Raw genomic sequence first — 12,805 nt, 5'->3', positions numbered from 1 at the left:
AAAATCGGTGACGATCGGCCGGCCGCGGCCGGTTCGGTATCAGTGTTTCTATTACGCTCCTGTCCCGGTGTCTTTCGCGGAATCACGTTATTTTAACAGCGACAGTGGGACAAAAGACTGTATCGAACGGTCCTCTCGATTTGTGCACGCGTGCGTGCTGCGCATCGTGGGAAATCTCGTCGTTAAGCGAATAGGTTCGCATCGATGCCGGAAATACAGACGCGACCCGCGTCGTAACCTACCGTTATCTCGATGGACCCTTAAATTATTCGGTTGATTGCTGTTGCCGCACCGCGGACGCGCTGGAACCCCGTTCGAATTTCCCGCCAATCGGCCGTGATCGCCGCGATGGGCGCGCAGAGCTCCAAGAGGTGAGCGAAACCACCCGCTCGAGGACACTTATTAGGCCGCGGTCACGCTTCCGGCCGTGATGATAACCGACGATGAATTTTATCTCGTAGATTCCGATTTCATTTACACGTCGCGAGACGATCTTTTCTCGATCTCGTTGTCGGTTCTTCGAAGATTTCAGTTTGAAACTCGAATTGCTGGGAGATGAGTTTCTTTTTCAGCAGACAAATTATCGCGTTTGAGAATTTTTCCCGGTGTAACTTGTGACGCTAGAGGCACGAATTTTTCGTAGAACGATTCTGTAGACTCTCGCGATCGTAACCGTATATTTTTTTACTATATCATGGAGCAATAAACATTTTTAAATGACGCTCGAAGAATGCCAGACACCGCTGACGTACGATTGATTATAAAAACTAACCCTTTGCACTCGAATGGCGACTCCGAGGCGCCAACAAAATTTACCGTACCGCTACCAATATTTTGGGGCATCGTTGGTCAGAATTAAAATTTTTCGTTGAAGATGGTCTCAATTTTTATTTCATTTTCAATTCATTAATAATTGATGATTATTTCATTGAAAATTCCATAGAAATCTTTAGAATACAAATTTTATTTTACATATAAATAAATATGAATTTGAAATGATTATGTCTAAAAATATAGCAGCAATTTTCTTCCAAAAAGAATGCTTTCGTGTCCTTGCGGCTCGCTTTTATAGCTGGTGACGATCGTTAACTATAAAAACGAGCCGCAAAGCTCGAATAATTGTATCTCTTCTTCCCAAATTGTCCATTTTTGTTTCTAAGCTGAGCATCAATTAAGGAGAATTTACTGTACCTATTACGGAACGCTTTTCAGAGGGTATAATATTATCATCGATTTTACGACGATTAAAAATGTTATTGTTGAATATTTATACTACTGTTCGATGAATTGATGTTTGTAGATAAGATTATACATTTTGGAATATTTATTTAATACTAGATTTTTAGACAAAAAACAGCTGTTTTAAATGAGTTTATAAAAGTAACAATAAGACGTTTATTCTGATTCTCAACAAGTGTTATTGTAACATTTGCCGTAATCGTAAATTAAAAAATTGGTGACACGCCATTTTAACGGGTTCCGTAAATCTAATGTTAATTTGAATAAAAAATAGTCGGAATAATGCGGTATAAAAAGTTTCAGAAATAAGTGTTTTATTCCAAAAAATTAAGGTCACCTTCATTTTCTTAAATTGCATCTTATATCTTTTACTTCATATCATTGTAGCTTGTGCCAAGACGAATCCAACGATATGTTACATCATGTCCTACGGACAACCTTGACGCACAAAAAATGCGATCAACGAAGTGATATGTTGTCATTGAAAACTGTGTTACGTCAAGGTCATCCGAAGGTCGTGGTATAACAGGTCATCGAATTCGTCTTGTGCAACTTAAAAAAAAATGAAAGTGACCTTGATTTCTTTACGTAAAATATTTCTTTCCGAAGCTTTTTATATCGCAATCCGTAGCCGGCTAAAAACCGAGTAACATTTGTTCGAAACGTTTATTTGTTAGACCGCCGGAGATGCTGGAAAAAATCGTGGCAAAGGTTACGTGGAACACCCTGTACACGCTGAAAATTTCATTGAAATCGGTCGATTGAAATTGGCTATAAAACGGTTCCAAGTGGGAAGACAGCCTAAGTCCTCCCCCAGCATCGCCGCGAATCCCGTGGACGTCGCGTCATAAAATAATTAACGGGCGCACCCGGTTCGGATGGCTCGTCAACTTGCAAAAAGTCCTCTATTAGTGCCCGGTACGCGGCTGAATTTTTCAAATCGGCGCGCCGCTCGGAAACGGTTCCTCACAGGAGAATCCATCCGATAAAGCCGCGCCGGTGTGCATAAGCGATCAATGATTCAGCGACGCTTTAACCCTGATAGATTTTTCATACGGCCCCCGTAAAAAGCTAAGCTGACCGACCATCAGGAGATTAGAACCTCGAGAATCCTCTTCCTATAACCCCCGGGATTCTTCTCGTCTCTTATGGAGAGGGGGGGAGGAACGGCTGCCGAGTCAAACGGGGGGTTGAACGTAGCCAGATACTAATTCTAGGTGGAAAAACCGATATCGCGCTCGCGCGTGGATGGGCCATCGATCGCAAATGGCCGGCCGTCATTCGAAACTCTTTAACAATCGTTCCCGGGAGAGGATCGCGGATGATAGATCGCCGGGTGCTCGGTCTTTGCCGGCTGACAGCGGTCCTACGGTGCTATCTGCTCGATTCCGAAGAGCCTCTCCCTCGCTTTCCGAGGCCAGACAGCCGTGACGCGTTATGAGCCAGACTGGTGACACCGCGGTTTTATGGATTGAGATCGAACATCTCGATCTAGGGACCGCGCTCTTATTGAGAGATTGTGTCGCGTGGGCGTTACGTCCTTAGACCGTATATACATGTATAGTAGTGTCTCTCTTCCTGGCGCGACTTAAGTATGCCACTTCTGACACCGAGATATTGCGCGACCCTGTAATTTATCGATTTTCTCGCTATGCGAGTCGGTGAACACGTGTGCTGCGGCACGCGCCCCGGCTCCTTTGACTCGAATTCCCGGAAGACAGCTCATAATACAATGACATAGATTTTTTTTAATTTTAACATTTTAATACTGATTTTTTTTTAACATATTGCTGATGGATTTCTGATTCAAATGAGACCAAACGTGATATAGTTTGGACAGATATTTCTGTTGCCAATAGAATCAAAGACGATAGACGTTGCGCGTAATGCGCTGCCAAGATGCACGTGGTGTGCGATGGTGAAAAGTTTAGGCAATGATGTTTATTTGATTCTCCCAAAAAATTCAAATTTGTCGCTTTAAATGCTATTTTCCGATGGTTTGGTACAATCGATCAGATGCAAATTGGTGCGCTGCTGTCACAGTTTTCGCAGGTACGAAGGGTGGTCAGAGAGTTCGCGATCGCTGGTACCACCCTGGCTATGGCAATCGGGATGCGTCGCGTAGTCACCGGGTACACCTAAAATACTAAAACTTTCACCTTTTCACAATAAAATAATTTCGTTCTTTCGGATCTTCTTCCTGAATACGGAAGGAAACCGAAACAGATTTCCAGCCTTGCAATGAGACTGAACAACATTTATTTACTTGATACTTAATCTGTAATTCATTTTATTTTAGTAAATTACGTAATAAATAAAATACGTCGTTATAACAAGGTGGTGTTTTTCCTCTATTTTCTAATAACAAATAATGTAAAAAAAAAACATTAATTTGTAAATAATTCATATTCAAATTGGCTGCAAATTTTTACCATTGTATATGAATACGTATGTACTTACTTATTTAATTTATCCTTGCTCAAAAGATATAATTTTAATGCCTCCATAAGGTGTTGTATGTAAGGTGGTTCTCTTTTACTGTAAGATGTCAATAACTTAAGGGCCGCATGTAATTTATTGTGGTTGTTTGGTTCATTTTGCAGTTCTGTTTTTTCGTTTTCGTTCCTTCTTTCTTCCTCCTCACAGTCTAATAAAAATTGTGTGGCATGTATCAGGGTGCATTGCTCTCCTGTAATTGCACTCATTATCTCTGGCCAATCAGGTTCAAACTCTCCCATGTGTGATTGAATTGAAGGGCCAGCAGGATTATTATTATGTAGCAGTTTATTCCATGCATTTTTTATGTTCTTTGTTGTAACTTTGAACCACGAATCCGATAAAATGTCAATACAGGTTTTTAATGTGTAATCGTCATAAAATTCATTTATTCCTTGATCATATGTTAAAACAAGTCGCAAAAGCTTGTGCCGGAAAATTCTTTTTATTTTTCCTATGATCCCTTGATCCATTGGTTCCAGGACAAATGCTGTATTAGATGGTAAATATATAATTTTAAAATCTTCCTCTTCTTGTAGCGAAATTTTGTAGGCTTCGCAATCATTTAACATCATTTTACTTTCTCCGATATTTGTTTTTCCTCCTGATATTGTTTTACTGATGGTTTGAAATGGTTTTCAAATCAATCTGAAAATAACGTTCTACCCATCCGTGCATTTGACTGCGATTTAAAAATTACAGGTAATGAAAGTACATGTTTCAAAGCTCTTAGCTTTTTATATTTATAAATTACAATAGGCATAATGCTATGTGTGCCTAACGCATTTGCACATACGCCAATTGTAATTCTATCTTTCTTCGCCCCATGTCCACTAAGACTTTTTGTTGAATGACACAATGACACAAGAAACGAAGAATAGAAATTGATTGATCAGTGACGCGATGAAAGGGGATGTAAAAGTGACGTAGCACGCAGTGCCGCAGGTAGCAAGAAAGCCTGGACGGGCGACCGAAGCGGTGCGTGCTAATGACCCTATTATAAAAAATGCTGCCGATGAGGCGTGCATTACTCGAAAATGCAGAAATGACTTTATTGCCGGAAAGAAGACGGCTCGAAAAAATCATCAACTTAGAAACTACAATTGTTCCGCGTTAAAAGTATTACAGAAGCTATCTATATTAATAAAGCATACGCGACTCGACCGATCGACCCAACACCGTCGGGACATAAGCATACAATAGATTCCGAAAATTACCAATAGTAAAATTAACAATAGTATCTAATTATCCGAAAAGCCGTTATTTCCTGCCTGTAAGGTAATGAAAGTACATGTTTCAAAGCTCTTAGGTTTTTATATTTATAAATTACAATAGGCATAATCTTATGTGTGCCTAACGCATTTGCACATAAGCCAATTGTAATTCTATCTTTTTTCGCCTCATGTCCATTAAGACTTGTTGTTCCGCGTTAAAAGTATATAGAAGCTATCGATAGTAATAAAGCATACGCGGCTCGAACGCTCGACCCAACACCGTCCCTACCATACAATAGATTCCGAAAATTATCAAACGACTCCATCTGTACTGCAAGCGTCTTTCCACAAACAAATAAGCGACCGTAATAATAGTATCTAATTATACCGAAAAGCCGTTATTTCCTGCCTGTAATATTTCCTTCAACGCTGCCTACATCTGGTCGCCAAAATTCTCTCACCGTCACGTATTCCCCTTACCTTCTGCACAACACCAATTACCCAATTACCCACTTTTTCCCCAGTCTTATTACCTGCGCCACGGTCAACCTTCGAGACGCGCGGATTCTTCGTGAGATTCACTCGCAGGTACGATTCATACCTGCAAGTGACTGTTACTTCGGGGCGGTCACCTTTTTGTTTTTCCTATGATCCCTTGATCCATTGGTTCCAGATCAGATACTGTATTAGGTGATAAATATATAAATATATAATATAAATATATCAAAACGACTGCCTCTCTTTCTAGATCCGGAAAACTTGAAAAAACATTGAATCCGAGTGTCTCATTGAAAACTTCACGCCCCTAACGAATCTTCTTAAAAAACAAAACAGACAACGAACGGATAAATACTAACCAGACATCAACGCGTAAAAAATTTGGTTAAGACTCCGTCGATGGTCTCACCATCAACTCAATTCATTCTAAGCCAAGTACAGTTAGTCACCCTAGCGTTAAAAATTGTTATGTTATGTTAAAATATAGTGTTATTGATATCAGCCAATGTTAAAACCATTCTTTATCAACTTACCATCCGTATCACTCGAAAGAGTCATAGGAAATCGCGCAGACTCGGTGTCATACACGATTTAATCGGAGACTTACGACCTCCGTAGATCTAACAGTTCACTGTTCGACCTCGCCGGGAACGTTCTTCTCTAGCCAGTATTCTTGTTGGAAGTGCTTTCCATACAAGTCCACCTTCGTCCATATTGTAAACATTTTCCAAACTTATATTTTCTTCCTCTACCATCTTTTCAAAATCGATTATAATAGCATTTGATGCATCCTGATCAACACTAGCTTTCTCCCTGTCTATGTTTGATAAGCGTATGCCATGTTGTCTCTTAATCTTGTTAACCACCCATGACTCGCTTTAAATCCCGAATATGACGGAAAATTTTCTCTTAATTCCGCCACCTTGTCTAATATAAGAGCATCGGTTATACGGTCTCCTAGTATCCCTCTTTGTACGAACCATGATAATAATTTTTTATTTAGTATATCGTAATAATGTAGCTTTACTATTTTTCTTCGCTGAAGTTCGCGTTTATTTTTGTTTCCAAGCGCATTCATTTTTGTAGCATCATGTGAATGCGTTGAATTGTTCTAATGCCAATGCCATAATTTTTTCCAATATTTTTAATTGACAGACCTGTTTCTCGAAGATCTTTCAAAGCGTAAAAGCGTTGCTGCACGTTTAATGACGTATATTTTTATGTCGATGCCATAATATTAATAGTAAAGCTATGTGTATGTAATTTAGAGTGTAAAACGATTTTAAAAAACGATATTAATTGTCACAATTTATATATCACTAATTACACTGTCCGACAAGATTGTGACACTCCCTGAACAAGAATCCGAAAACCGAATTGCTCCATCACCCTCAGTTTTTTAAATAAACGAACTTTTGTAAGAACCCAAAATTTTCGACGAAAATGAGGTATTGCATGAAAAGTAAAAACGTTAGAAAGTTCTAATTAGTGTTAAAAGATAGAGGAGAGTTTCCCGAATATAATGGCATGCAATTTATTAATTGTTTTTGGTCCTAAATAACAATAAATTAATGTGAAAATTTAAAAAAGTGTCGACGTGAGCAGTTTCTGCGCAATATTTTTGTATTTTTACGAAAAGTTTTTTGTTCGGCACGAAAACTCTACCCAGGATCGGATTCTGTAGACATTTCTGAAGAAGAAACGGCCCGGTAAAAGCGTCGGAACGATATACATTTCGAGTAGATCGAGAAAATGTTCGACGGCAACATGTACACGACGTTTTGCCGCCATGAGCTTCGCTGCTCGCTTCTCTCTGTCTGACAGGGCCGAAACTACGCGTAATCGACACCGATGGAGAGATCCAATGGGGCATCCACTTTTCGTAAATAATATTTGAACTTTGTTTAGTACTTCAATGTTCTGTTTTTTTTTACATATTTCTGTGGATAATAATCACCAAACTGTGTTATATTTCACACAAAAAATCACACCAGAGTATTTGGAGTTGGTAACTCCTCTATCTTTCAACACCAATTAGAACTTTCTAACGTTTTTACTTTTCTCTTGCAATACCTCATTTTTGTCGAAAATTTTGGGTTTTTACAAAAGTTCGTTTATTTAAAAAACTGAGGGTGATGGAGTAATTCGGTTTACGGATTCTTGTTCAGGGAGTGAAGCTCTACAAGAATTTCATAGTGGCTATAGGAACCCAAAAATCGTGTCGGACAGTGTAAAAGTATGCCAAGTCTGCCCAAAGTATGCCAAATTTATAAAATTATATGCTTATCCATCGCTCGAAATTAATTTATATAAAAGTCACAAAATATATAGGAGCCTACTACCTTTTTTAGCTTAATTTTGCGAAATTGTTTAAATATTTCGTAATAGCGATACCTTCCATTTAATAAATTATTTAAACAACGATGAGAATAGAAACTGAAAAGAATTAATGGCCGGGAAGTGTGTTAAAATCGTATCAAATGTTCGAGTCATTATTAAAAGTACGGCTGTTCGTTGTTTAATCAATGACGTAATGGTAGCAAGTATGAACGTAATGAGATAAATTAAACGGCGTGTAATTATTTCACGTGAAAAGCCGCCGAACCGAAAAGCGTAATTTAAAATAAATAGAGGGACCGAAGATTTAAATATTGGTGAGGAAACTTCCGATGGGGAATTAAATTAGCTCGTAGGAAATTTATTACAGGGAGTTGTTGGCTAATTAGCCGGCTGAACAACGTGATTGTATCATCAAATTTTTCATTTTATTTGATCTCGCAGAGCGTACAGAAGCATTACATCGGAATCTACTTTTAGAGTCCTACAGATCGATCGTCATCGCGTTCGCTGTAGAGTCATCAGAAAATCCAACGTGTATTGCTCATCTGCGATACAGAGAATGTGCCGAAATTAAATTTCGCAGTTTCACCAGGCTCGCTGAAATAAATCTACACATTGTTGGAATTATTATTCTCGCATCGGATAACGAATTTTTGCAATGTTAATTTAATTCCCTCTTTTAATGTCCCCGTCTATTTAATATCCTTAATAATTATTATTTAATAATCCCAGAAACTTCAATAAAAATCACTCAGGATTAATGAAATAAAGTTTTGAATTATTTTGTTTCACATGAATTGCTAAAAGTCCACATTTTGAATCCCCTAGGCGCTGTTGCCAGCACATAAACCAATAATTCCCTAGCCTTAAACTGCCACGGATTCGTGAAAGGTCGTTTAATATTTTTTGATTTTGCTCGAGCCCCATGAATCATGCGTTTAATTAAACATCTTATAGAAGAAGAGAAGAAATTTTAATTTTGTAGTGTAAGAAATACGTCGTGCTGCAAAAGTATCCAAACGTAACCTCACATTTACTAGATTCAGAGCTAAAAAATCAACTTTTCGTTTGAATAAAGATTAAAATAGATATTTACTGTATAGATGGACTTATAAAAATAACATTTTCACTAGACCACCACTCTGTCCCCAAACATTCTATTTATAAATCAAATCTATAGCTTGCCACACACTGAATATCCAGAGACAAGCCAGCAATTTATGAAACACAAAATTTCCTGGACTGAAAAACTGAAAAATCTCAAGCTGAAAAACCATTAATTTACTTAAGCTTCTGTCACGAAGGAATCCCAATATTATAATGTCTGAAACTGTTAAACATAACCTCACATTTTTTACACCTGAAGCTAAAAAGGAAATCAACTTTTCATTTGAATATGGGTCCAAACAATTCTGCTCTACATAGTAAAAAATCCCCTAGAATTTAATATCGTAAGTAACCTGCACTGTTATGAATTTATAATCCAATAATTCTCTAGTTTGCCACTTTGCGAATCCCTGTGGATAGCCACCAATTCATAAAACAAGAATTCCCCAAACTGCTAGACTCAGAATTGAAAATTTTTCCTTCTCAACCCTACGAACTATCAATTTACTCAAGCATCTAACTTGAAGGAATCTCGATGCAGAGTGCCGGAAACTGACAAACATAACCACACATTTCCTGAACTTGGATCTAAAAAAGTCAACCCGTCCATTTGAATTAAGTTCCAAATAATTCTGTTCTGCATTGATGCAATTATAAAACAGAATTTCCCCCAGAATTCAACATTGTGAATCTCGTAAAACCAGGTTAACAAATAAACAAAAACTTCCCTAATCTGTTTTACTGTGAATCCCCGAAAGATAGCCACCGATTCATGAAACCGAAATTCCCTAGATTCATAAAATTGCCTGAATTCATATTTCAATAGCACCCCCGCGTTGGTTAACACTCCGAAGTCCCTAAATAATGCTCATTTAACACATTTCCTCACCTACCTCTAAGCTTTTGGGTCCTTGAGGAAACGAAAGTCAGTCATCATCTTGCCAAGGTGCATGGGATGAGTATGAGCCCTCATGTGCATGTGATGCATGTGATCAACAGGTCCTACGGCGGCAGCCCTTATCGCCTGTTGATTGCAGTTGCAGGTCATCCCTTCGCTTTGATGAGTGCAATGAGGCACCTTGACGATAGTTGGCTCAGGAACGACCACCATGGGCTTGGAGGGCACGACAACCAGTTTATCCTTGCAAACTGGGGGCACTGGGACCAGCTTAATGGTCTCGATCACCTGAGTCTGCGGTTCCACGATCCTCTCGGGCTGGGGCTGGGGCTTTACAGTGACCACTTCGGGGACTGGAGTCGGTGCTGGGACCTCGACTCTCCTTTCTACGATCTGCACCTTCGACTCCTGAGGGCAAGGTTGAGATGGCTGGATGATCTGCAGAGTCTGCACCGAAGGGACCACCTGCTGGTGCATCATCTGCTGGGGAACCACCTGTTGGGGCACCACCTGCTGGGGAACCACGAACGACTGCTGGGGCACCACGTATGCCTGAGGATGGAAAACTATTTCATAACACACACAAGCTCCGTCGGTACGAATTTTTAAGAACTATCAATTAGCGTTGAAGTTTGGAGATCGGTACTACGCCAACAGAATTCACAGTGGCGATGAAATCAACGATATGGCGGAATAGCAGAGTTGGACATTATACAAGTAGAATTTCATTTGAACAATTCGAATAAATTTTATGAATATTTTTTCGTACAGTTTGAAAATAAATTTTACGGATAAAATTTTATTCGACTAATCTTTCGAATAAATTATTCAAATATAACTTTATTCAAATAACGAATTCAAATAATGATTTGAATAAAGTTTTATTCAAATAATGATTCGCGAATAAAGTTTCTTTCAAATAATGATTCGAGTAAAGTTTTATTCGAATTATGTTACATTCAAATAATGATTCGAATAAATTCTCGAATAACGTTTCGAAGACATCCTTTGAATCAATTTTTCGAATAAATTCTTCGAATCACCGAGAAATTAAGTGTTACTGTAACCATAAGCGATAAAAAAAACTTCGAACGCATAAGTTCTCCCTTTAAATTATACAAATAATTACAAAGACTTATGACACAAAATGGAGAATTACGTGTACATTATCATCGATCGAAATTAACAATCGATGAATTATTTACTAAATGAGAGCTCTTACGAAAAACGAACAACTTTTGTCGAAAACTTTAAATCTCTCACGATTCTCAAGAAATAACACAAAATCAAGATACATGCAGATCATAGTGAATTTATGCGTCGAGAGAAGCATGGTAAATTAGAAAGCACGACGCAATTGCTACCTGAGGAGCCTGGAAGACTCCCAGAGACTGCACAGGCTGCGGGGCCTGCTGGAAGCTGTAACTCTGCATCTTTGGCGCCACCTGCGATTGTTGCACCACGCTCAGGCCCTGCATTTTCATCTGCGACCCATCCTGAGACACCTGCTGTCCATTTTGAGCACCTGGACGGATCTCCACGCAGAAGGACGCCTGCTTCTTCAGCCTGTCCTTCTCAGCACCCGCATCCTCCAAATGGAAATCCTTGGGACTGATCGCCGAGGATTCGGCCATCTTGGTCTCCAGTTTGCCAGCTGGCATTGCTTGCACTGCCATCGCAGCTACCAACAAACCGCACAGACATGCTGTTAACGAATTCATCGATGTAGAATCGGTTGAACAATCGTAGCGAACTGAATGCTTGGACGATTTGGCTGGCTTTTAAACCGATTTTTCGGTGTGACGACACCGCTCACGCACTTTTTTCCGGAACGCAATAGTGCTGAGCGTGCTGAATTCCGACGTAGAGCAGCACGGGCGGGGACTGGCTTCGGGAAATGAGGATGAGGGCGAGAATAAGAATAAGAATGAATCTGAGAATGAGACTGAAAATGGGACTGAGAATGGGGCTGAAAATGAGGCTGAGAATGGGATTGAGAATAGGTCTGAGAATGGGTCTGAGAATGGGTCTGAAACCGAGAATGGGACTCAGATTAAGACTGAGTGTAAGACTGTGAATGGGAGTGAGTCTGAGAATGGGGCTAAGAATGAGACTGAGACTTAGACTGAGACTTAGACTGAGGCTGAGAATGAAATTGTATGTACAATAGTCGGAACGATGGTATTTCGAGAGAGCCGCTGTTTCTGTAGTAAATAGGAGAAAGTTGAACAAGGTAATTTTACATTGTGTGTCAAGCTCAAACGTCGGGGAGTGTGATCTTTTTTCCAAGGAGTACGTCCCTGCACTTGCAAAGTACACTTTTCTGTCGAATGAACGCTGCGGTTTTATTTACTTATTGTTAGCTTGCTTCTTTACGACGGCCTGAGGAGGGTTTGTTCAGAAAGTTGAACATGTTAATGTTTACGGTGATATTTTGGAAATGTCAACGCTAGTTATACAGGGTGTTCTATTTAAGACAAGCCTCTTAAATTATCTTGTCAAGGAGTTATTATAATTTTTATCGAGTTTTCATATAATTGTAATTATTAAACTGCGGATCTTTATGCAAAATATCAATTTTCCAACACGGTTGTAAGAAATATCTACATTGTGTAAAAATAAATTGTTTCTTGGAATAGTTTTGATAAGTCGAAAACAGTGTGACACATTTTTGCCATAAATGCATAAAAGTCTGCAGTCTGATAATTACAGTATATTCAGTATATTCGACACGGTATATTCGAATTACAGTATATTCGAATGTATTGGATACTTGTATTTATTGTAAATCATAATTAAATTACAATTTTTGTTCTGAAGATAATGGTAGTAAATTATAAGAGATACAATTAAATGTGCTATTAAAAGTTGCAACATCAAATGAAGGAAAAGAATTAAGATCATTCAAATACAGTTCCTACACAATTTTTATTGAAATCGTGCCCAAAGTAACTTGAAAATTACAGTAATAATAACATTGAGGTTACCGCAAATTTTTAATAAATATCGATAA

At 38.8% G+C, this 12,805-nt stretch overlaps 1 protein-coding gene across 1 annotated transcript; it reads right to left on the bottom strand.

Annotated features, from left to right (window-relative positions):
- Positions 1–8,190: 8,190 nt before the first annotated feature.
- LOC143262723 (uncharacterized) lies at positions 8,191–11,483 on the bottom strand. The gene is made up of 3 exons (XM_076528253.1): positions 11,157–11,483; positions 9,788–10,344; positions 8,191–8,332 (listed from the first exon to the last, which is right to left on the bottom strand). The coding sequence occupies exons 1-2, from the start codon at positions 11,466–11,468 to the stop codon at positions 9,790–9,792; spliced, it is 867 nt and encodes a 288-aa protein (XP_076384368.1). The 5' UTR covers positions 11,469–11,483; the 3' UTR covers positions 8,191–8,332; positions 9,788–9,789.
- Positions 11,484–12,805: the final 1,322 nt, after the last annotated feature.

Source organism: Megalopta genalis, unplaced genomic scaffold (genome assembly GCF_051020955.1).
Source record: "Megalopta genalis isolate 19385.01 unplaced genomic scaffold, iyMegGena1_principal scaffold0203, whole genome shotgun sequence".
Taxonomy (NCBI): domain Eukaryota; kingdom Metazoa; phylum Arthropoda; class Insecta; order Hymenoptera; family Halictidae; genus Megalopta; species Megalopta genalis.
This window is presented reverse-complemented; position numbering and strand designations above follow the sequence as displayed.